Source organism: Podarcis pityusensis (assembly GCF_964106645.2).
Source record: "Podarcis pityusensis genome assembly, chromosome: 2".
In the NCBI taxonomy this organism is placed as follows: domain Eukaryota; kingdom Metazoa; phylum Chordata; class Lepidosauria; order Squamata; family Lacertidae; genus Podarcis; species Podarcis pityusensis.
Window position 1 is genome coordinate 85,839,751 of NC_138029.1, and position 25,960 is coordinate 85,865,710.

The window sequence follows — 25,960 nt, forward strand, 5'->3', positions numbered from 1 at the left end:
ATATTTTGTGAATCTTTGGACTTTTGTCCATTTACTGTATTTAATTTTCTTGAGTCAAAATGAGAGTACCCCTAAACATTTTTTAGAGAGAAAAAAACACTGCATAGAGGTCACACAAAATGCAGGTTTTGTGTCCTATGCTCAAGATTCTGTCTAAATACTTAGGGGAAAAGAGGAGGATGTGGAACCAAATGACTGAGTTAAAAACCTCAAAAGTACAATTTATTCTCTTTATATTTAAATAAAACAACTGCTCACCTCAAGCCACTTAAAATATTTATTCTCACAACTTGACACTTTGGTAATCACAATTAAGTTGCTTTTGGAGATGATTAGCAGCATTCACATTCAGCAGAACTTTCTTAAGAGTAGCTCAGAGTTGCTTATTTTCTCAGCTTTCCAAGGAAAACATTAACCAGCAGATTCAGAAAGCTTGTGTATAAGTATTATACCAAAGCATTAAACAGAAAAGGTTAACAACGTATACCATGAAATTATGTACATCCCTGAGGATGTTCTGACACTGAAGCCAGTTATAAATGGTACTCAAGATACAAACCTCATTTACAAAATAATCCCTGCCTTACAAACAGCGCATTTGGATTATTAAACATAAAAGAATTTAAACATCCAATTTAGTTTCAACATGCACAGTGTTTACACTTTGCCTTTCCATCAAGTCAGGGTGGTGAAATTTCACTTATGGGTTCAATTTACAGACAATCACAAAGCATCAGAAAGTTCAAATTAATATATAAAATACAAATGATACAGAAGTATTTGCATTAGCTGTGAATTAATAGTTTCAACAGGTGCCATCTACCTGCAGCACAGCAGATTGGAACAGCAAAGCCAGAAATATCTAAAGCATCTGTAAGGCCAATAAGAATGGTCTAGAGTCCATGGGAAATGCCTTTTGGTGTTCAGCCTTTAAAGGACACCTCGAATGTTTCTCAAGACTGAATCATTTTCTTCTGTGCATCAAAGACGTATCTTTTAAAGAGAAGAGTGATATGAACAGGCTGGACTGAGTCAACCTTGCTGCTTTCATCCTCTTTTCCTGTATCTCCCTTCCCTGCCTTGGGCTTCTTCTTAGAGGTGGCAGTCAGAAGTGCCTTTGTTTCTGGCCTCACCCCATCTGAAAAGAATAAAGATACGTATTTAAAAAAGGAAAAACCTCTGGGCAAACATTTCAAAATTATTAATGTCAATCTCAAAGTAGTTTGAACGTGAGATCATCCCCGCAGGATTCCAAAGTAGGAACAGCAGTCCAGGAAATCTGGGAGAATTGGCAATTCTATCACCTCATTTCAGATCTTCATTGACTAACAGAATAAATAAATAAATCTCCTGAAAACAGGTCAGCTATGTTGCACATGAAGGTCCATTTATACACTCTAGCCTCTTTCAGAATCACTGTCTTCACCATCTGAAGGCCTAAAACTCACAAACAGCAGATGAGGTGGCAAATCTGTGTTGGGGACGTGATAAAACAAAACTCCTGTTTCCAAATACAAACAAATAAACAAGTCTGGGATGTCAGAGACAAAGCCTAGGCTAAAACACTAGTTTTCCAAGTGTACAAATGTCTTTGGTGAAAGATTACTCCATCAAGTGAGCAGTTTGAAGTGGCAGCATTAGATCCCCTAATATTTTAAAGACAAACAGTTCCATATTTTAATACATTTGATGAAAAGTGAAAGAAAGAAAACTAATACAATTGCCTGCTTCCATTTTAGACTACTTCAGGAAATGGGTACACGGTCAAAATTGGTATACGAGTTATAATTCAGCAAGAAAATACAGTTGCCACCATTTGCCCATAACCACACATGAGAGGGTGAATTTATAACTGTGATTCTGTATATGCCAAAGTGTATCACTACATAATCCAGAGTTTTTCCAGAAACACAATATGAATTATTATCCTTGTCGTTTTTATACACTCATTTTAAAGGGAAGAATGTATTTTGTAAGTTTTAACACTTTACTGGTGAGTAAGTGTTCAGATATTATGAGTAGGAACACAAATACCCTTCTGAAGTCTTTATTTTAACTTGTCACATTGGAGACTTTTAAAGAGATATACAGGTAGTCTCATTGTAATCAAAGCAGCAGAGCAAGAGAGAATAAGTGGTGTCCAGGGCCTGCCCTTGAGTCTGAGGTCTTTTATTTCTTGAAGTGGGATAAGAGAACTCTCCTTACAAGCATATTCAGTGCCACCCAGCTGAATATTCCGAAAACGTAGTTCTTGGGCAATGAGCCAATTTCAGCTCAGGTATTTCTAACCTGCAGTGTCACATAACCTTATCTCAAACACTTAATCAGCTTCTCTCCCCTCATACTGAAATTCAGAGACAGATTCTCATATCGTGGCTCGACAAAAAGATTGAGATGCTTATGATTTACTGGAGACAGGACGTCTACAAGCACAGGTGATCTGTTCCACTGCAGACAAACTAAATGGCCATTCACAGCTGATTGTGGCGATTCAGCACCGGAAATATTTTTTCTTTCTTTCTTTCATACTTGTCAGGCAGATATATCCACCATGTGGCAGGTGCAGCATGCTGCAGCGGCCTAAAGGAAGGCAGAAGCTACAGTAGTAAGGCTAGAAGTCCATTAACTTTTCTCTTTTCAGTACTTATGGCCATTTTATTCCAGGCATGGCATGGCAGAAAGCTGCCTCGTGGATTACCTGACTGAAACATAGTCATGTGAACACAATTTCCCACCTGTTAGTATTAATTTATAAATCCTGAAGCAGTTGTTAAGTTATGTGGAAACATGATTGGAGGGCTACTCAGCATTGCTTTTTTTAAAAATGTATTCACCTGAATGCTGTCTCAAGCTCCTTTGAGGAGAAACAGGATGAACAACAATATCTAAAACTTAAGTTTAAATGTACTAACCACATATCATCTGGATTCATTCACTAGAGAGCTGTGATTGCCAGTGCCTTCTTGTTGAGCCTACAATAAGTATAATGTGTAGAACTGTAAGATAGTAAGCATGGTCTGGAAAAGTACCTCTTTTAAAAAATTGTTTTCCAAAATTACAGTATTTCAAGTCAGCTAGGAAGCATGATTTATGTGGACTTCTTCACATGTTACATTTTTAGGTATAAACGGGAGATATTTCCAATGATCCCACATTGAGGAAAGTGGGGGGATGTCCCGTTGAGAAAGCAGAAGTCCTTTGAAAGGGATTCCGCTGATGGAACTGGTTAGGTGAATCCCACCCACTGAAATCAACAGACCTAATTTAGTCATGTTCATTCATTTCAATGAGTCTACTCTGAGTAAAACTTGACTACTATTCATGGCTTATAAAACACAGTTTTTGGAAGCAACCATTAACCAAGTGAATCTAATATAACTCACAAACTAAATTTGATTCCTGCCCCAATCCCTTGTTCAATGGTCTGTGTGACTATGCATACCAGGAGCTTGACCTCTTAATCTGGATGATTAAAAACGGCTTCCCAATGGTGACTAATAATTTAAGCAGTTGTCTGTTTGGAAGAGAAAGAAAAATCAGGAAAAAGAAGCTAGTCCTCACTGTGGAACTGTGTTACCTAACAGTGAATTTTTTTGTAATTAGAAGAATAAATACTTCATAGTTCCTAGTTTGTAAAGAAAAGGTGATGATGTGTTCTTGAATGTCTCCTATTCATTTAAAAAGAGCTTTCTCAGGAGGGGCTTCTACGTGCCAAAACTTTAAGTATTTATAGGCATCCCCCCCCCCCCCATACCTGTGTTTACTTGTCTGGGAACTCTGACTGAGTCAGAGTTCTCAAATCCGTCCCTGTAGTTATTTAAAAGTGTGTATCCACAGAGGTGTGCCATCTACATTAAGTAGAAATACTGGTGTAAAACTGATGCATACTGAACAATAGCTTATGATGTGAAATGTCTGGAGCTGCCCTATGTTGTGCAATACTTTGAAAAATATTTATATACTGCTTTGCCAGGAACTAAAAATAAATTATAGCAATGAAACAGACACAGTTAAACCAACAACATAAAAAAGCTCACTAATCAAACTTAGACCACCACAGAAGACTTTAATCAACTTAAAAATAAAAATCTTACAGAAAGTTCTTCTTCCACTCCTCCCCAGCTCTGTTGAGAAACAAGCCAGGGTCTTGCTTGTCACCATATCCACACATGTGCTTATGATTTGTCTAATTGGACATGAACAAACCATGAGCTTGGGCTCAAATATCCCAATAAACTGGACTTTGGATTCCTTCCTGACAGCATGGCAGAATGGGGTAGAAACAGAATGGACATTTTTCAGCTGTGTGCTAAACCATAGTTTGTTTGTTTTAAATTATGGTTTTATGTGGCATTCAAACCAGACTTTAATCCCTGCTGGAAAGTAGTCCTAGAGGCATGGAACGGCGATTGTAAAAGTCCTACTGTGGCTAAGCTGCAAAAATAGCAGAGGCAACAAAGCCTGTTGACTCCAATAAGCTCATATGCTCAAGACAGGCCTTAAGGCACCCAAGCCCCAGGCTATGTGAATCAGACAGTAAAGTAGAGTCGGAGTCTATGGCCTTGATTCTGCATGCTAGTGGAAGAGAGTGCAAGGGCTCTCACCAGTGCAACAGGGCTCCCCCCACCCTTCTCCTCCATCTCCCCTAATTCTGCTCTGGAGGGTCAGGAGAAATGCTTGCGCTGACAGAACAAGAAAAAGAGCTTAACATTGAATTCCTCCCTATGCAACAGATGCAGGACAGGAGGGATAAAAATCTAAACATCCAGTCAACTTTGTTTTACATGAGGAAGAGTGAGCAGAGCAGAAGTGCACAAGGCGGAAAGAAGATGTCTATTTATTTTTAAAATTTCTGTACCGCTTTATATTTTTAATAAAACAGTGTACAGCCTATTAAATCAATAAAACAATAGCCAGGCAATGTTTCTCTGGCCTCATGAGGAGCCTTTTCAGTAGGGCTAGGTGAGTGTGGGCCCCGCCCCCTGGGCCAGGTGGAAAGGGCCTTGCAGGGAGCAGCCTTCACGCCTCACAGTCTAGTAAAGTAAGCTTCACAAATGTGCTCCACACCATATTATGGAGAAACAGGGTATGTGTGGTGGTGATGGTGGAAATATGTGGGGAAAGAGCACTCCATAGCAAGCTTCCACACCTATTCAGGTAGGCAATTACCTCCAAGGCATTTTAAAGCAGGGGAGGTGGAAGAAATAGGGTAGCTCGCGAGAGCAAGTGAAATCACAGGCTTCCGGCCAAAAGCCGCTCAGGTATTACTGCTAGGTATCTAAATTACTTAATCAGATTCCATGACCCTTATTCTGCAAACAGATTAGGTGGCTGCTGGCATCATACCCTGACAAATGGCATGTGGTAGTTTCCCCCCCACTCTGGTGCCAGGAGGTCTATGGGCTGAAGAGGCTCTGTGACACCGAGCAGCACAAAGAGGGAAAGCTCAAGCAGACAGGCGGGGAGGTACAATCTAGGTTTCATCTACCTTGCTGGATTTCTCACATTACACACAATGCATACTTTACATTTTACAAGACCAAGGAAATGAAGGAAAATATATCCTTCACCGAAGAAGACATCAGCCCCTTAATAGCTGAAATGACGGATATTTTTAGATTGAGGTCTAGTTTAACTTACTTACATTAAGGGTCTAATCTCTTCTGAACAATGACTATGTAAGCTTGAATACATAGTGAGAAATCTGTTCCATTAATTAAGTGCTGCCTGTACTACTCGGATTTGTAGCAAATGTTAATAGATTTCTCTCCCTTCCTCTCTTGGACAATTACTTTATTTTGCCAACTTGCTAATGGCTTAAATTGAAAAGGTCTATGTGAGAAAGAAAGAAAAAAAGAAAGAAAGAGAATTTAGCTGCAAAGTTCTACCAGGCAACTAGCCCACATTGCTCGGAAATACCTACATATACTAATATTATTAATGGGCATGGTAGATAGCAGGAAGCATAGCAAATTCTTCCCCACCCATTTTGCCTCAAAATGCATAAGGTGATTTCGGTTCTATTGGCATATATATTATTATACAGCAGACTAACCTGTACAGCGTTAGCAATATAAACACCATAGCTCTTAACCTATCACCACACTTGAGTAGCTTCTGCTTGCTTATGCTTCACTGCTTTCCCTCAAGGTGGTGGTGCCTAAGCTTTGCACCAACATGAAACCACATCACAGCTCTGAGCTGCAGGTTGTAACAGCAGACACACAACTCCTGCATCACGTTCTTGTGTGCTCCTTTCTAGGAGTAATTCTTATGCCCTCTACAGCACATCACTCACAATTTGTAATGCTCCTCTTGCTTCCTGCCATGTTGAAAAAAGAGAGGCAAACATGGCCGGCTCCTTTGTGGCAAATACCATTTTTGCTCTGAAGGTGGGAGGAAGGAGCCACCCTACTCGTAGGATCCTGGTTAGTATCTATTTCACAGCCTATTAAGGTGTTATCTTTGCAGCTTTAAATGTGAAATAGAAACCCTGTGGTGCTGGAGGAATTCTAAGCTAGGGCAGGCAATGCCAAAGTGGGGCCCCACAGATACTGCTTAACTCCAACTACCATCCGTTTCAGCCAGTGGTCAGGACCGATGGGAGCCATAGCCTGTACCATATGGAGGGCACCAAGTTGGCTATTCATGATACAGGGGGAGAAGTTTCATCACTGCTGTTCAAGTTGCACAACACTTTCCTAACATACAGCTTTGGTTCCTTTAACTCTTTTCTGAAAATAAATTGTAGCCCAGATTTTTATAATTGCAATGCAAATTTTCATCTTCAGCACGAGTGTGCAACTGAATATAAACATATGCAACCAGAGTAATTTGGTATTCAAATTACACACAACAAAACATAGGCTTTTATTTCTTCAGGGAATCAACTGCAAAAAAATGGCAGAGGTTGTTTTTAATAATTCTTCTCTTCCATCATCTAGCGCTTGATATTTTGTATCTCCCTAATCAGGACTAGCCAGAAGAACCCAAGGGCTACTAAAACTGGGCCTCTAAATTCCCTTGATGCTTTACTGGACGGGGTCGTTTTGTCCCTAATTCAGCATCTGCCTATGAGGGTCATATATATGATTTGCCTAGGCAAAACAGTTTTATTACCTCCAAATCTTCTCATGGTAATGTTCTGTATTCATGAATTAACTAAACAATGCTGAAAAGGGGGAGAAGTTGAACCCCACTTTTCTGCTGTCATAAAGAACTGGCGAACTCTTATTTCCATTCACAGAACAAACCCTGAAAGGGTATAATCAGAGGTCAGTGGCTCCCATATGTTCCCATATGGAACATTTATTCTGTTCCACCCATTAGGATGTAATTTTTATTTGGAGACTAAGTACCATTTGATTCTCTTTCTGCAGACAGCATTCATTATATCTCTCATTACTTCATTTTATACATAAAAAAACTTTTCTCCACTTCCATCCTGGTTAAGCTTCAGGGGCCTGAATCACACAACACAGTAAGCCAAACCTTGGCTTACTTCAGAACAAAAATTATTAGGGAGCAGCAAAGTGGCTGCAAACACCTATCCAGGAGCCCCCATGTTTGTGTGGATCCAGCAAGCCATAGTTTGGCTTGTTATGCCATGCCAACCAGGCTATTGAGACAATTCAGATAAAATACTGGTCCTCTTTTTACCCATCGTTCAAGAGGTTGAGAATATACTCAGGATATACTCCCTCCCTTGCAGCATCTCTCATCACTTTTAATCATATCTGAGGAACCCATAGTGAACCTTCACCAAGATTTGAAACCAGGATATGCATTAAATGCATTAAGGTGGCGGAGGGGTAATTCATTCTGGAGAGCAGAGGGAGTACATTACATTGCGACCCCAGTCCCAGTCGCTCAGCTGTGCTAAAAAAAGGCATGACTGCCCAACTTGTGACCCATTCCCCTCCAAGACAAATGCAACATACAAGGTATGTATTATGAAGACTTGTCAAGTGCTCGACAACACCTCTGTTTCAGGGATTCTAGACAGGCAGCAGAAACTGGAGGTTTAATGAGCCCCTGGCAAGCTGCAAGACATGGCTGATTAGCTATGCTCAGCTTGGCAGGTCACAAATTGTGCAGGCCTTGTGAAGACAGTTTCCATCTGAATCAACCCATTGTGGGCTGGGGAATGAGGGATGGGGAGGGAGGAGGAAGGAGTTAGAATATCCACCCTGAAATGAGTAATTCCTTCCCATTCATTGGATAGAAAGGCTGTTCATTAATATCTGATTTCCACTCATCAATATCTCCAGTGTTTTATCCATGTTTTCCAGCTTCAGTTTATCAGTTTCCTAAGACAACCTCTCTCCTTCCATCCTAACACTGGCTTCCCTACAGCTTCCTGGGATGCCATACATGTTTCCTAAACTGACCATGACTCCTTATGAAGCCCTATCTTTCACCTCTCTTTCCTGTCCCACTTGGTGCTTTATATCAGCCAAGCTTTTAAAGGAAAGGATTTCCCCCTCCCCTTTTAAAGGTTGAACAAACAAAAAACGCTGAGTTTGTGGAAAAATTGTAGAAAGTTGACCTCTACTTACTGGGAGGAGAAGTAAGACAATCCAATATCTTTTCTGTGCCTGCCTAGGTTGAGAAGGGGGATAACAGCCAAGCCACTAGCTAATCAGAATATTGTGAACAGGTGCCATAATATATGTAAGGACTGAGCTTTTGCAGAGAGAGAAAGAGAGGGAGAGAGAGGATAAATTTATACAGCTGAGCTCCAAACCCACAAAGAGAAGTCTGTGCACTGACCGTATTAAGTATCAGAAAATGAAAAGTGCCAGTTTCTAATGTGATGACAGTTGCACTCAAACACAGATTCAAACTACCCATCAAGAGCCCCATTTCAAGAGCCCCTTTTATGTCAAATGATCTCCAAGCAAATAGGTTGAAAAACTCAATGAACACTGTTAGCGTTGGTATATCACAAATATTTCAGCATCAGCATACAGTGTATACTGGATTGTAGACACCTACAGCATGGAGAGATACAAGGTGCATACCCAGCACACAAAAATTCAAAGGGAGGGAACTGACACCCATGTAATACCAGTGGAAACGTCATGTTTTAAATGTCTCTCTTGAAAGCCCAATGCACAACTGCAATCATACACACAAAAAGCACTAGATCCAGCACTTCTGGTTCATCAAGGAATCACAGAACCAGTCCAAAGATAGTTTGCTCTCCTTTTCTCTTAAAATAACCTGTCTTAGGGTAAGTCTTAACTACTACTTGCCTGCTCGACCTGAAAATATCCATAAGAGGAGATTCTACAACCTTATAGTCAGATTATTAAACTGGTCATTAGCCATGCTTCCTTCATACCTATTATGGAAAGTTAGTACAAAATGGATGATGTAGACAGCAGCATCTAAACTAATCTATCAAGTCCTGGTTCAGGCACAACTAATCCCGGTGATATTCAAACTCAGGGAATAGTAGTCTGTCGGAATTACATTTAATGAGAGCAAGCCAACTTCAAACTGTGGTTTCAGATCCTGGCTTGTTCTCACTTATAGTAATTTAAACAAACCACATTTCCCTTAGTTTGGACACTACAGGAACTATGGCTGGTTTAAAACCAGAAGTGGGTGTTTTCAGGCTCCTCTGGTGTGTGAAAGATGAGGGGAAGAGGAGCATGTGGGTCACTCATACAGTGGGAAACCATGGTTGACTGTTACACCTGAATCAGACCAATGTGTGGCTAATCTACACAGGCACACCACAGTATTTAGTTATATGTATATCCCTGCAGCTGGAAGCCATTCTATTGTTTCTGAGGGCTACTTCACAACAGCAGTAATATTTAACACCATCAACACTGTGCTAGGGGCTGTGCAACATACAATTGACATGATGCCTATTCAGACAGCCCTGTCTCCCTGCCCTTAGTTATATCAATGGCAGTAAGAGAAACAGGCTTATCATAATCCCTACACAGACCCTGCAGTCTTGCAGAGACAGGACTTAGGCCTTCATATCACACCATGGTAATCGGCTGAACAGCAGAGCCCTCTTTACGCTAACTGCTTAGCACCACTTTGCATTGGGGCTATTGTCGCCGTAATGTGCCCATTGCTCTCTCTAGTTTAGACATGCTCACCAGTGTCAAGAAACTCTAAAGCCTATTCTTGATTTGCTGCCAGCATCTACACAAGGCATTATCTGACTCCTTTCTGGAATTCAGAGTCATGTTACTTATTGGAGGTTCGCGAGGAATGTTGCCATCCCTCACTATTGTAAGTGGGATGCCCAATTAACTTCCTTTGTACACTCTGGCTGGAAGAACTCTGCCAACAGCAGCTTCTTGCTTCCCATCTGCATTCATATGTGACAGGAAACTGACTGAGGAGCATAAAACTCATTAATAAAACAATTTTGATACTGGAAGTAATAATTATGGGAGGCAAAGGCACTGCTTTCAAATGGGAGAAAAAAGACTTTCATGCCTCTTTCTCCCCCTCTCTCTCTCCCTAAGGGAGAGAGAAAACTGAACAAATCCAAAAAGAAGGGTTAGAAAGAGTCCTCATTTACAATGGATTATTCACAGCCATTTTTCACAGTTACAGGATTTCCTTAAAATGAACCCTAACAACCTTAACCCTCTGTCCAGTCAGGAATGAGTAAGTCAGCCCTATAGGAGCTGATTAAATTGAGAACTGGAATCCTTGCAACTGGAATCCTAGGTGGGAAGTTTCCTCCTATACCCCAGAAAGGGGTCAGGTGGGGAAAGTGTAGTCAAGTGGCTGAAAACTCCTACCTGTAATTGCAACAAGAGGGAAAGGAGAATCATGTAGTACTGCTATCTGAGCATAGCAACACAAATAACTCAGCATCACCTTAGATGTTTAGAAGCCTCAGCCAGTTTTAGCATCAACAGTTACAACGCTGCATACGGACCTCATTTGAATGCTGCAAATATTCTGAAGAACTGAAAATTTCAATTGATATTCTATTCTGATTCAAATAGGCTCAATTCAGATGTTATATTTCACAATCTCTAAACCCAATTCAGTTTTTATACCCCTGCCCATCCATGAATGAGGAAGGTCCAAGCATATAATGCAATATTTTTATCTTCCCTGAAGAATTTCCAAACTCATTCTAAGAAAGGCGTTGCTCTCTCAGAATCAGGATTTAGCCTGAACTTCTCCTGAGCAGAGGAGAGTGATTTTTTTCCATCTGCCTTCTTGTTAAGATTATGAATACGGATAAAAATGGGAGCTACTACTATCATTCCCAGCCTGAGAGATTCTGTGTGTGTGTGTGTGTGTGTGTGTGTGTGTGTGTGTGTGTATTACTGCTCTATGTATACAAACGATGTATCTGGACCCTGCTATTCACATGAAACCTACTTCTAATGACTTGATATCTTTTTACCTCAGATTCATGTCCTCTTTTTTCCAGAGTATTCAAAACATTTTAGTTATGGAGATAAATCACAAATAAGAAGTTGTTATTATACATATAAGGCTATCCCAAGAACTGAATTTGGGGCATTTATACACAGCAGTTGCTAGACTGAGGGGAAATTCTCATACGAGAACTTTTGGTTCAAAGTGTGTGCGGGGGGGGGGGGGGTCCTTGAAACCAGCACTATCAGGTCTTACTCTGGCAAATCACTGCCATTTCTCCCAGGATTTCTCCCTAAAATGAGGGCAAGAAGTACTGTCCTCACTCCGCTTGTGTTCAAGTGATGCACCCATGAAGAGTGGGGGTAACGGTGCGGTGGGGGTTGCCAACCACCAGGTGACCAGTGGGGTGGGAAGATCATGCTCAAAATAAGCTTCTCATTGAGAAAAGCACAGGCCCTGACTAGATATATGTAAAATTAGCAGAGCAGAGTTTTAAACAGGGCACAGGGGTTGAACTGAGATTTATAGTTGAAATTTGGCATCAAGGGTACATTTACTTTCATTTTGATTGTTCAAGGACAATATAATATTGAATTGTCTTCTACACCTTGCCGGGCACTTTGAAAACAAGCGCACCAGCTGATCTTGGTTTCATTCTTGAAACACAGCATGTTGTCCAGAAAGTGCCCACCAACATTATTTCTGATGAATCAGCTAGGCTGCTTTGCACATCCTCCTTGGCCCCTTTTGAACAGGTGTGGTGCGGGAGACGGTCAAGTTGGGGCTCATTCTTAACTGCAAGAAGCTATCCTGAATGTGCACATTGGCTTTATTCCAAATATCATTTAAACTTGAAATACAGAATTGTGCCCTGATTATGCATACCAGCTCTCATTCCAGTAGCTCAACATTCAACAGGATTATCACATTACAAACAACCTGACAAATGGAATGCTAAACGGGCAGTAACTGAACCAAAGGAATCATCTGGCTTTGACAAATATGACAGTGCATGCCGACAACAAAAACAATGAGAAGTAAAAGAAGTATACGACTTTTGGGTGAGTTTATGAAAGCAACATTTGAAAATGGTAGCATATAAGAATATCACTCAAGGTGCAAAGGGTTGCTGGAAGAGAAATCAAGGGTTGCATACAACTAATAGTTGCTCAGAGTTCACCAGTTGGCAATAATGGCCATGACTAAAGTAGGTCCATGACTTTTGATAAGTCTACTTTGTATTCAAGTTAGCTGAGTACAACCCCAATAATTATTTGCCTCTGTAATAACAACAACTTTTTTTTATTTATACCCTATCCACCTGGCTGGGTTTTCCCAGCTACTCTGGGCAGCTCCCAACAGAATATTAATAATAAAAAAGTGACAACATCAAACATTACAAACTTCCCTAAACAGGGCTGCCTTCAGATGTCTTCTAAAAGTCAGATAGTTGTTTATTTCCTTGACATCTGATGGGAGGGTGTTCTACAGGGCAGGCGCCAAGAAGGCTTCCGTTATTGTGGTAGAAGCCATATCAACGAAACCTATGGTGTTGGACTGCACCACTTTGCTCTAGTGCCACCCCTGCAGGGTGGGTTGCCCAGTGGGAAGGGCTGTCCTGTTCTATTTTTCTCTCCCACTGCTTGCTACCACTCACATATCTGTCATCTAGGGTTAGGGCAGCCCAACCAATAGCAGGACTGCCACTCACTTCAAACAAAGCTACTTAACACCTTGGGACGATTGGGAGAAGGGGTATTAGGCAGTAGTCTTTCCTCAGCTTGTGTACTGGGATCTTGGCTTCTCCACCTGAACATGATGGGGTGTAAGAGACACTGGGGAGTCGTAAAGTGGGGCTGAGGTCAGAGTTGCACTACACCTTCCACTTCAGTTTTGTCCTGTCTCAGGTGAAGCTCCCTGAAGTGTTTTTGGGAATAGCTGATTTGGGGCTGCAAGGCAGGGGAGAGAGAAGAGAAAGATTAATACATTCTTTTTGTTGTGGATAGAGTTGCCGTTCTTCACCAGGATAGTGGATATTTATTACTATTTAGTATCCTTATGCTTTCCAGTAACTAAAGTTGCCATCCTATGGGCATCTATATTGAAGTAATTTCTATAATCACAGTAGGAGTTACTTCCGAGTGTGTATAGAATTTCCTATACCTGATTCTCCCTCTCTGCAGGGAGTCTCTGAAGCTAGGCTGGATGATCCCTAGCTGGCAAAGATCTTTTGCCTGGCTATGCAAAGCGTTTGTCAGACAAAGAAGCCAGTTATTCTTCTCCTGCTCGGATTTCAATATGAATTGGAGAATTTAGGGATTTGTAAAGCTTGCCTCTCCTTTGAGGCAGGTTTTAAGGAGCCCCCAAAGTTCTTCTGAGCCTGGTTCAGGAGAACTTCAGCAGCATCTCTAATGCTGAGGAAAGGAGGGGGGCGGTGATGAAAATAAAGTAATGAAAATATTTAGTTGCCCACCAACTCCTAGATTCGTGGTGCACTAGAAACACACACAATTTCCCCCCTTGAAGCATTTCACTAGGACGCAAAGCACAGCTGTTTATATTTGTGGTGGCTTTAAGGATGCAAAATCCTCTTGTACAAATTCTTGCTTCAACTGCACTGCTAGAACAGAATTTTTTCTGTGCTTCTGGTTATTACAGAAAGAGTTCTCTCTCTTGATGAAAAAGACAGAAGCTGTCTGAGAGCAGGGGAACAGCTTAGGTAAATTCTGGCCAAAGCTGTGTTTGGAAAATCCTCACATCAAGAAGGGATACAACTCTTTCATGCTCAGTGCCAATTCTACACAATAGAACTCTCCAGCAGTCCTTAAAGGCACATTTGTATCTTGGCTTTCAGTGCTAGCAATCAAGAAAGAATGCAAGAAAACACAACTGTTTCCCAAGCACTGTTTGCTGGTGCCATAATTAATGTAATCAAACAATTCCACAAATTGCTTCCAATTGCTGGCGTCACTTTCATGTGCAGAGCCAGACTTTCAAAGAAGGGCCCTTCTTTTCCCTAAACCCTTACAGTGGGAACAAGGCTTTGCTAAACAGTTTAGGATAATTTGTACTGTAACAAGTCCCCAGGCACCCTTGACACAATTTCAATTGCCATCTAATTTTCCTGTGTAATTGAAAGGCAGCTACTATGTTTAAATAATTACAACACTAAACAGTTCAGAGAGGTCAGTTCAGAAGTTCCCATAACAGAAGAGGAAGTCTTTGGGAAGAGTAGTTTTCAACAGCCTCAGCTGTAGATGGTATACTATTATTATCTTCTTCAATTAAAGGTGGCAACTTTGGTTCAATCCCTTACTTTCATATACTGCACAGTAACAGAGCTTAGATTTCAAGGTTTACAAAGGTAAAGACGGAGGGGAGAACGTTAAAAAGTTTACAAACAATAAGAAGACTCCTGCTTGGCATACCACCTCTTTCTCTGTCCAAAGTCTCAAGACAAGGGAAAGGATGGTTTTTTTATATATAAAAAATGACATGCGAATTTTCTAAGTGAAGAGGGGATTCTTTAGCCATTGGGAAGCTTTCATTTGAATACATAACTTCTTCCCTGCAGCTAGTATAGGAAACTGCATACCTTTTGATTTTCCTGGGTATATAAACTGGGACTAAAGTAAAAGGCACAACATAGGCCTATAGAGTTAGAGAGAAAATATTTTTGAAAAATACCACTGTAATTCTGCTTAGTTTCACAATTATTTGGGCACACTGTAATTAATAATAATAATAATAATAATAATAATAATAATAATAATAATAATAATATACCCCATGTACTAATATGCCTCAGCCAAGCTGAGCAGCTTCCAACATAATATAAAAATACAGTGAGGCATCAAACATTAATAGATGTAATAGATCAAAGAATCTAAAGCCATTGCCCACACCTGTAAAAAGCGCTGAAGTATGCACTTCTTCACCTGTACCCACTTTAAAAAAGTAAAGCATGCAGGGAAAAAATGATCCAGTTTCTTAAAATGTAGAACATCACCATTCAATGGAACAGATGAAATAGAATAATGCATGTCAAAACAATGATTTTGAAGCATACTGTGCAATTATCAAATCTCAAGTATGCAACTAATATAAAGTGTTTAACTTGCAAAGCTATTGAGCCCAGATGCTACCTACTGGCTGAGCTCAAAAAAACGGTGTGGCTGATATCCAGCTTATTAGGAGAAGAATTTAGCAATCCTAGGAAAGATGGGAAGACAAAACAACAGAGCTGGCTTGCATAGGCCCCAATGACCTTGCATTAGCTGCTTGCCTGTCCTTGGCATTAAAAAGTCTTCAGAGCAGAGACCTTGGTGGGTTAGAAGAAGCTAAGCACGTAGAACAGGTGGTATTACAAGCATGTGCAAAGAACAGAACAACATGGGATCTCTGGCTCACAGTCTTCCTGTTCATTAAGAGTCCAGCACTAGATAAATCAGGGTCTCTAGTTCACTGTTAGATGAAACATTAGGACGCATCCCAAGTGCTCCATGTAATCCTGGTGGGGAACAACAATGGAAAGTTTTTAAAGAGGTTAGGCTTTATCAGACATAATTAGTTTCCATTATCTCAGGGATGGCGTGCATTTGTTGCCACTCTTCAGTGCCTGCTTGCTGATCGGGGGGCTGCAGTTAAAAGCAAGGGTGACCTTGGGTTGGCTTTATTTTTTTCTTTTATTTAAGATCAACTATCACCTCTGTCTTTGGCATATTTTTGTCAAAAAAGATAGATTAGCAAGAAAAATGTTGATAGTGAAACAATGATGGGACCTCAAAGCTATACTATTTGTCTTTTATACAGTGAATCTACAGTTCTTTTATATATATATAAAAAAACAACTTTGGGGGGCAAATAGAAAATTGCTTACAGGAATCCCTTACTAATGTATGAAAATTCATTCTCGGAAAACACTATGAGACAAATGGAAAGTGAAAGTTCCAGTGAACGTTTTCTATTGCCAATGGTGACAATTGGCCAATATTTGCACTCTACAGTGTGGAAAGGGATAATCAACGGTGGCTCCGAAATTTTTTACACATCACTTGGGAAGACAGGCGAACTAATATCAGTGTACTGGAAGAAGCAAAGATCAACAGTGTTCAAGCAATGATTCTTCAACATCAACTTCGTTGGACTGGTCATGTTGTGCGGATGCCTGATGATCGTCTTCCAAAGCAACTACTCTATTCCGAACTTAAAAATGGAAAGCATAATGCTGGGGGTCAACAAAAGAGGTTTAAAGACTGTCTCAATGCAAATCTAAAAAAATGTATTATAAACACTGACAACTGGGAAACACTGGCCTGCGAGCGCTCCAGTTGGAGAACAGCCTTTACCAAAGGTGTCATGGGCTTTGAAGACACTCGAACTCAGAACGCAAGGGAGAAACGTGCTCAGAATCCCCCCACCTCCCAGTAAAGCCAGGAAAGCCCTGCGCAGCGTCTCCCGGCAAGGAGAGGCTGCACGGGGCTATTGGATTCTTTAGCCCCACGCAGCCTCTCCCTCCCGGGAGAGGCTGCACGGGGCTAAAGGGGAAGCCAAAACAGCGAGCGGGATCCATCCCGCCCCCTGCCTTGGCTTGCTCCATAGCTGCGCGCAACCCCTCCGGCAAGGAGAGGCTGCACGGGGCTAAAGGGGAAGCCAAAACAGCGAGCGGGATCCATCCCGCCCCCTGCCTTGGCTTGCTCCATAGCTGCGCGCAACCCCTCCGGCAAGGAGAGGCTGCACGGGGCTAAAGGGGAAGCCAAAACAGTGAGCGGGATCCATCCCGCTCGCTGCCTTGGCTTCCTCCATAGCTGCGCGCAACCCCTCCGGCAAGGAGGGGCTGCACGGGGCTATGGATTCTTTAGCCCTGCGCAGCATCTCCTGGCAAGGAGAGGTTGCGCGGGGCTAAAGAGGAAGCCAAAACAGTGAGCGGGATCCATCCTGCTTGCTGCCTTGGCTTGTGCCATAGCCCCGCTCAACCCCTCCGGCAGGGAGAGGTTGTGCGCAGCCTGTACGCTGCTCTTTGGGGCTGGGGGGGGGGAAATATTTTTTTTCTTGATTTCCCCCCCTAAAAACTGGGTGCGCCCTATGGTCTGGTGCGCCCTATGGTGCGAAAAATATGGTATTCTAAGGAAGCAATGGCCAATGCTTGTAACTGTGGTTTGTTTTTTTTAAAAAAAAATTCTGATCTGTTTCTGACTTACTCTGTACTCTGTCCACTTTGATATGCAATTTGGGTTCTGAGCTGTTTTGTATGAAGTAAAGTTCTGTGCTCCCCATTCACTTTTATTGAGAATCTAATTATGACTATAACTTTCCCCCATTTGGCAGAAACAGATTAAATCTGTAGGCACAGGGACTACTCCAGGGTGAATCAAGCCTCTCAAATTACAGACAAACAGGTCCAGGGGCTTTTGTGGAGAAGCAAAAGGGATACACTTTCCTCCCTGATCTGTATTAAGGCAAAATCTGTAATAGACCAACTAAAGCTCCAGAATCCATATAGTTTGTACATTTTTTTAAATAGCAGGTTCACAGGAGTCTTTTCTGGTGTTGTGAGGGACATTTTCCAATAGCCATCATAAGGTGAAGCTGCCCTTAATACTACCCGTGGAGTGCTTTTTCCAAGCAGAGGAGTAGACTCTTTTAAAAAAAAGAATTAAATTAAGCTTTTAGTTAAAAAAACAAATTTTCCACTGCTCTGCTGTAACAAAAACCAAAAACCTATCTAGAGCTCTGTAGGCAGGATTTACATAGCCTCACTTCTTATGAAGCCTATGGTCCTAGATGAGAGAAACAGAGAAAAACACAGTGTACAGAAAAGTAGAATCACCCCAATTTGCCTTGTTGTTGAGCCCCAACACATAGTAGTTGTACACAGCTATTAGCTGGAGTAACCTATAATGAAACAGGCGCACAACTGTCTCTGTCTAATGGGGGGTGGGGAATCGGATAATATCTAATGAATACTCTCGTCCCTTCCAAGCACATCCCAGTTACACAGCAGCAGTTGCTTGTCAGCATTGCCTTCAAAGTTGACCCAAACACCATAGAGACTTACAGCAAGGTGTTCCTCTGTTCTCCATTAAGGTGAGACCAATTCAACAGTGCAAAGGGCTAAACTGTCATCAGGGAAGTGTAATAAAAAGGCAGAGGGGAGGGAAACAGTACAAAAGCTCTTACAACACCAGCTTTCAAGAAATGCATACAGTGTGTGTTTTTTTTTGGGGGGGGGGGAGATTCAGGCTGGCAGATCTGACACAGGATCAAAAGCCAATTTGTTACAAAGCAACTCCCAATCAAAGGGCTAAATTTGTGGGCTGGTAATCCTACCACCTTGCTTGAAACTCTTGATGCAGAGTAGGCACCACAGAAGCCGGTTAAGCTGGCCCAACTCTGCAGACTTATCTGGAGGCATCTGCTGCTTGGAGCTGGTTCAGGGTTTAAGTTGGGCGATATTCATCTTCCCCTGGGCTGCCGTTTTAAAGCAATCCTGAACAATGGGACTCCGGAATAAAGAACATTTAATTTTTATATTATTATTATTTTTTTACACTTCTAGGCAAGGGCCTTTAATGCGATTAGGAGAAGGGGGGAGGAGAAGGCTGGATAGCAGCCTTTTCTTTTTATATGTTATGTATATTGTGTGTAAACAAATATGCAATTTGCTTTAAAAAGATAAGGTGATTAAATTTTTATCAGACTTGTACTCTGTTGTCACCACAACAAAGAGAATTAGGAAGAGGAAAGAAAGGCCTTTTTATTTGAATTGTGCTCTTACCAGAGGTTCTCCACAACACAGCTATAAAGCCACTCAATGTTCTCCAAACAGGCCCTTTGATTGCATTTTATTCAACTTGTTTGCATTTGGAGCAATCGAAAGGAAAAGAACGCTCCACATTTTGATGTCTTAATGTTCCTTAATACCTTCTTTAATTTATATTAAGCTTCTTAACTAGGGTGAGGAATTCTTCAAAAACAATAAAGACCTAGTGCAGAAATCTTTCACACACCATGAAAATTGAAATTATAATATATTCATGGGTGCTTTTTTGTTATATAACAAACACAACCAGTATTTTGAAGAAAGATTGAAAACACACACAAACACACACACACACACACACACACACACACAAATCCTGAAGTTACATGAAAATGTCTTGATCCACAGAAGTAGATGAAAGTTTAAACTAATTATTACATGACAAATAAGGTATTGGGAAAGGATGAATGAAGTATGCCACAAGAACACATTAAACACTACAAAGTTTTCAGTCTAAATATCCTATGAATTCCTTCCCTATAACTTTCTACTATAAAGAGATCAGGAATCTTTTGTTGCACGCTGAAGCAGCCTGACAATTTGCTAGTGTACCCCTCACAATAAGTCCTATTGCGCCTTGTTTCTATTCCTAAAATGGACTTTTAAAACTTCTGAAGTTTCCATAACATAGTGCCCTATTTATATCTTGTAGGTTGAGCCAAACCCAACAGCGTGCTTTTAATTGCTGGAATCCTTAAAGATACATTCATTCCCCCCTTCCATTCTAATAGTATAAAAAGGTATCAGATTGTTTATGTCCTTTTTCCAAAATGATAGACCATGCACAGTGTGTGTGTGTGTGTGTGTGTGTGTGTGTGTGTGTCCAAGTGAGGGGCAAACTAAGCTACATGCCAGCAAGTGTAAAGAAACCCTGAAAGTTTCAGGAGGAAGTAATTTTGAGCAGAGAAGCAGCAGGATTGTGTAAGATGCTTAAACCTTTCCCACCCCAAATCCCCACCCCTCCTTCACTGCTTTCCCTCTATTTAGGGATCTGTATAAACAACAACCTCCTGCCAACCCAGCAGTTCCAAAGCACGTCAAAGTACAAATAGATAAATAGGTACTGCTCCTGCGGGAAGGTAAACGGCGTTTCCGTGCGCTGCTCTGGTTCGCCAGAAGCGTCTTAGTCATGCTGGCCACATGACCCGGAAGCTGTACGCCGGCTCCCTCGGCCAATAAAGCGAGATGAGCGCCGCAACCCCAGAGTCGGACACGACTGGACCTAATGGTTAGGGGTACCTTTACCTTTACCTATAAACAACAACATACCTCTTACATAGACGTTGATACCTGCCAGCTGTCGGGGGGGGGGAGAGATAAGGGGGGATCTGGAGTGGAAAACCAGACAGGAGAGGGTGAAGCACACCTATAGCCCGTTGCTTCTCTGTTCAAAATAATCAGAAGCTGCTTTTCTTCACAAAATGCAGCTCTTGGGAAATCATTACCCCATTTGCATAGAGCAGGCACTTAAGCCTTAATTGGTATGTTCAATTTTTGACAATTGTCCTAGATCCAAGTACCAGACACTGCAACATTCCCAACCTCTTTCCTCCCTATGCTGGAGGGATGTTGTGAAGGAGAAACCACAATACACCAGTAGGGGGAAAGGAGTCCCATCCTTTTCCTAGCAAGGCTTTCCCAGTTAAATTTGCTGTTTGCTAATTTGCTGTTGCATCAGAATTCTGCCAACTGCGATTTGAGGACAGGGTAATTCAGTCACAAATCAGAATCAAAGAAGGTATTGATGTTCAGGTATGAAGGCAAACTGTGGTTTGCCCAAAGGTAAAAGGTAAAGGACCCCTGGACGGTTAAGTCCAGTCAAAGGCGAATATGGGGTTGCGGCACTCATCTCACTTTCAGGCTGAGGGAGCCAATGCTTGTCCAGAGACAGCTTTCCAGGTCATGTGGCCAGCATGATGAAACTGCTTCTGGCACAATGGGACACCATGACGGAAACCAGAGCACACGGAAATGCTGTTAGGTAGGTACCGCGGCAGTAGTACCTATTTATCTACTCGCACTGGCGTGCTTTCCAAGTGCTAGGTTGACAGGAGTTGGGACAGAGCAACGGGAGCTCACCCCGTCATGGGGATTCGAACTGCCAACCTTCCGATCGACAAGCCAAGAACCAGTTAGGATGAAACAGCAAGCTATAGTTTCTCATAAACTAGGAAGAGAAGAAAGGTGGAAAAGAAAGTGCATGGGCATGAGGCTCATGTTTGCTACTGAACATAGCATCAAACAATGGATTGGGGTTGAATCCCTATCAAACCCTGCTTGAGAATATCCTAAAAGCAATCTAGCTGAACTATACTGGGGAGGGAACGCTGGATTGGATAGGCTGTCCGCTGATCAAACAAGAATTTTTTATTATTTTCTAACAAGGCAACTTTATATTTTCACTACCCCACAACAATAGATTAATTATATTTATGCCCAGTTTTTCAGCCAATATTGGCTTGTGATGGAAATTCATTACAAGATACTGCATGTGCATATATTTGGTGGAGGTGGGGGTGTTTGTAGCCCACTGTCTAATTCCATTCATTTTCTTCCTTGCATTTCAAGTTCCTCTTGCCATTGCCTGCTTGGGTAGTTTATTCCTTCTATGCATTTTTAATTAAAGCCAATTGCTGAACCTTTAAATAAAACCACAGAGAGATGTACAGTTCGATCTTTTCTACATGATGAAAGAAGTTTCACCAAATACTCCAGGCTGTTAGAGCCTGGCAGAACATAGAGAAGCTGATGCTGTCAGTTACGGGATGGTGGAGGCGGAGAGTCTTAGATGTTCGTGTAATGCTCTCATCCCATCCTTCCAGCTGCTGGTGGCTGCTAACTGCTGGGTCTTGTGATGTCTCAGCTCAGTGATAACAGCTTTTTTTCCATGGAAGTTAAAGGTGAATAAAACACAAACCTGGCAGCACAGATGACCCTCCTCAGGACAGACTGTTAGGGCCAGGAGGATTAGGTAAAATGCCAGTAGCTTAGAGGAGATAAATAGGGGGGGGGGGGTTAGTTGTTGCAAACAATGGAAATAATAATGTGAAGTAGCAGCAAAGTAGCAGGCAGACAGGAAGGATGGATGGAAGATTAGAATCTGGTAGTGGGAGCTACAGAGCCATAGCTCAGTCGGTGGAGCATGAGACTTAGTCTCAGGGCTGTGAATTCAAGCCCCATGTTGGATTAAAGGTCCCTGCACTGCAGAGGGTTGGACTAGATGGCCCTCATGGTACTTTCCAACTCTACAATTTATCTACAGCTGGGGAACCTGTAGCCCTCCAGATGTTGTTGGGGCTCCAATTCCATGCAGCCCCATCCAGAAACAATATGAACTGTAATCCAGCAACATCTGGAGAGTGACAGGTTCCCCACCTTTGCATTGGTGGGACCAAAGGTGATTGCTGTGAAGACACATAATACATTTTCTACCACTGAACGCAAGCAAAACTGGGCCTGGTGGGAATATCCATGTATGCTACTCAAGGCTCTTTGGGGAAGCGCAACTTATTTTTAGAGCAGAAACCTCTGAGAGAAGAGGATAAATCCGAATAAAGAAGTCTCCAGGAATTTAAATCCTGGTGCCTTGCAGAGCAAAGGAGAAAGAAGGGGACAGAGTTTCCTTCAGGCTGAAGGATGACCCTAGGAACCTCAATCACAAGTCCAGTGAAATTCCTCACTGTTCCAGGGCTCAGTTGCGGTCTTTAGAAATCACGAGATCAGCCAGAGTGCCTCTGACAACAGATGGTAGAACCTGGATGTACTTGGGAATGTTAGCCTCTAGCTGATCTACAATGCAGAATTATTGTCCTCCTTTATGCCTGCCTCTTCCCCAAAGGGAAAAATAATGATGATGAAGAGTGAGTATTGAAGTATTTTCATGTTGCAGTCTTTACAGCAGCCCTGTAAGGTAGGTCAACATTATAACCCACATGTTGCTAATGGGGAGATGAAACTGACAGTGCTCTGCCTTCTAGTGAGTTCATGGCAGGGGCAAAACTTGTACCTGAGACACTTGATTTGTCACTCAATCTCTTAGCGACCATGGTGCACCAACTCTACAAGGAAATATAAAGAGATATATAGCAAGACGGGGGGACGGGGGACGGAACGGGACTGACATGGTAAAAAGTGAGAGATTTTAATTTTAGAATAAGGGAATGGCCCCAGTGAGAAAAGAGTTTGCCCATTTTCTTTCAACTCTTTACTTCAAGACCTAACTCCTTCGCCTTTAGACTGTGAAAAGGAAGATGGAGCTTGAAACTTTGGGTCAAACTCTGAAACCTGGCAGCCCAATCCCAGGCAGCTCGGAAGAAGGGGGAGGATGGATTGGATGAACATATTGTTTGTAAAAGGTAAGGAGTTTTTGATATCATGTCCACTAGCTCTAATCTATTAGTTCCTGTCATTAAGTACAATTCAAGCCTAAACCAATGGTTATATAGAATGTCTTTAGGTGATCATAATTTTGTCTTTAGGCAACCCAAACTAGGGGATATGGGGCAGGAGGAAGGAAGAAGGGCTAATTCATGTATTTCAGAACTCTTCTTTGAATGGCAGGGGAGAAGGTAGAGGTGAAATGAAGGCATCTGATTTGAATCTTCATTTAAACCAAACTAATTATTTTGCATTCACATAGCAACTGTTATTCACTTGACAGCCCATCTTTTTTTTCTACTTCACAAATCAATCAAAAACATTTCTTAGAAGAGGGAGAATAATATCTGCACTTTAATTTTATCTCCCTTCCCTCTTCTTTCTAGGTTTGTTGTTCCTCTGTTCATACATACAAGTTGAAAGAATAACTGATCAGCTGTAGCCTCCTCTGCTCCGGAAATCTATGAAGTAATTCTGAGAGCTGTTGCTAATCCATCGGAAAAAGGGGAAATTTGCTACCCACAAATCTGGTCCCATTTCTCTACCTTCCTGTGAAAGAAAATGTATTTTTAAAAAGATAGGAAAGCAGATAACTGATAGAGATTTTGCCCTTAGCAGCCACTTTATTCAACTCAATTATAACATTCCTATGTTTAAGTATGCACAGAGAGAGGTAGTAGTTAGTTAAGGTAGCAAGGTGGTCAAGATATATTTGCAGTAGGAAAAACCTACAGGCTGATTCCAATAGTTCGTGACACTGTTATGGAAACGTACAACAGTTCAGCGACAGATGTCTGTACATCAAGGTGTTGAAGCACAGAGTATTTGGACCTTTTGATGCAGCTTCTTATCACTCAAGTACATTCTGACTGGGAATAGCAGACATGTCAAACCCAAGAGTAAATCTGCTTACTCATTCTATTCTGACTTAATACTCTTACTCTACAGATCATTTTAGCCTGAGTGCTTAGATTTAAGACCGTTTGGTCTTCAATATTAAACCTTTACAGTAACATATCTGCCTGCAATGCTAGAATTATATGTTTGCTGCCATGTTGCACTAGCACAGGACTCAGCATGTTTGTTCCCAAAGCATTATAGCTGGAAAACTAAGTCTTAGCATTGGGCAGCTAACTACCTGGATTTCAATAGAACAAGTATCGGCTGAAATCCAAGTGGTATGGCAGGATTGGATAAAAGAGACCAAACTACAATTAGGTTACTATAGTGGTATGTTCCCCAACTGTGTGAGAACTGGGCAACCACATAGGTAGGGCAAATTGCAAAGGCCTTTCCCACCCAGTTAGGATCCTTCCTCATCTCAGGGTTTTGACTGAGTGGGGAAAACCTGTATCATTGAACACACCCACGTGGTTGGAATGCTCATACACACTCCCCAACTGTGTAGAATAGCATTTAATTTTATTCAGCCCCAAACAAGTACTTTCGTATTCTTTTGATTTATCAAATATACAGTACAAGTATCGCCCTGAATTTTTATTCTTGGGTTAGTTCTGTGTGAAAGCACATTACAAGTACACTTCACTAAGCCCTGCCAATGCACAAGTCCCCCAGAACTGAAAGTATATTGTATAGCAATAATATTTAACAATAATTTATGAGACTGTGTAGGAAGGTATGTTGTACCATGTCAGACCATTGATTCATTTACACTGACTAGCGGGGGGGGGGGGGGGGTTACAGTAGTGGGGAGACACATGAAGCAAGAAACCAAAAGAGGGGAAAGGTTTCAAAGTGCTCTCAAAAAGTTTTTGTGTGGTTATAAATTTTTTTTGGAATTTCTTCTTCTTCTTCAAGGACAATTCTTGTTGGAAAATTGCGATAAAATACAATATTATTGAGGTTTTCCCTTCGGTCAAATGGAGGATCTCAGACAAGAGTCATTTCCAGCCCTTCATGGAGATGCCACATATTGATCTGCCACTCACCACCTGGTCTAGGACGGGGCCTGACGGGCTCCATAAAGGACTGCTGCCGCTGCCGCTGCTAGGTAGAGGGCTCCAGTGTTTTTTGTTGGTTTTTAAAAATTGCTCTTATTTTTTACCTATGTCATTTTAAACTGTGTTATTAATGCTGTATTCTTCGTTTTAGATTTTGATTTACATGGAAATTGTTTTCCATTTGGTTGTGTATTTTTTTGATGTGGTTTATTTATTGTTTATGACTTCTGTAAGTATGTAAATCTTGTCATGTTGTAAGCTGCCTTGAGCATTGTTTTTAACTGTGGAAAGCCGGCATACAAATAAAATGAAGGTGATGATGATCTTTGACCTTTTGAATAAAAAGTACATCCATTGCCACTGAGTTACACTCCCATCCTCAAAGTAGTTCACGTTGCAGCAGTTCACATCAAGTCTGGGTTTA

General features: G+C 41.5%; 1 protein-coding gene across 3 annotated transcripts in view; it reads right to left on the reverse strand.

The window, feature by feature from the left end:
• Positions 1 to 259: 259 nt before the first annotated feature.
• Positions 260 to 25,960, reverse strand: part of EEFSEC (eukaryotic elongation factor, selenocysteine-tRNA specific) — a 162,906-nt gene continuing 137,205 nt past the window's right edge. For 2 of the 3 annotated variants that reach the window (XM_080996924.1, XM_080996927.1), the window contains one exon: positions 260 to 1,138. In XM_080996924.1, coding sequence (XP_080853050.1) covers positions 954 to 1,138 — 185 coding nt within the window. In that variant the 3' untranslated portion in view covers positions 260 to 953. Of the gene's footprint in view, positions 1,139 to 2,912; positions 2,973 to 25,960 lie in introns of all 3 variants that reach the window. The other variant, XM_080996925.1, reaches the window with a different exon arrangement.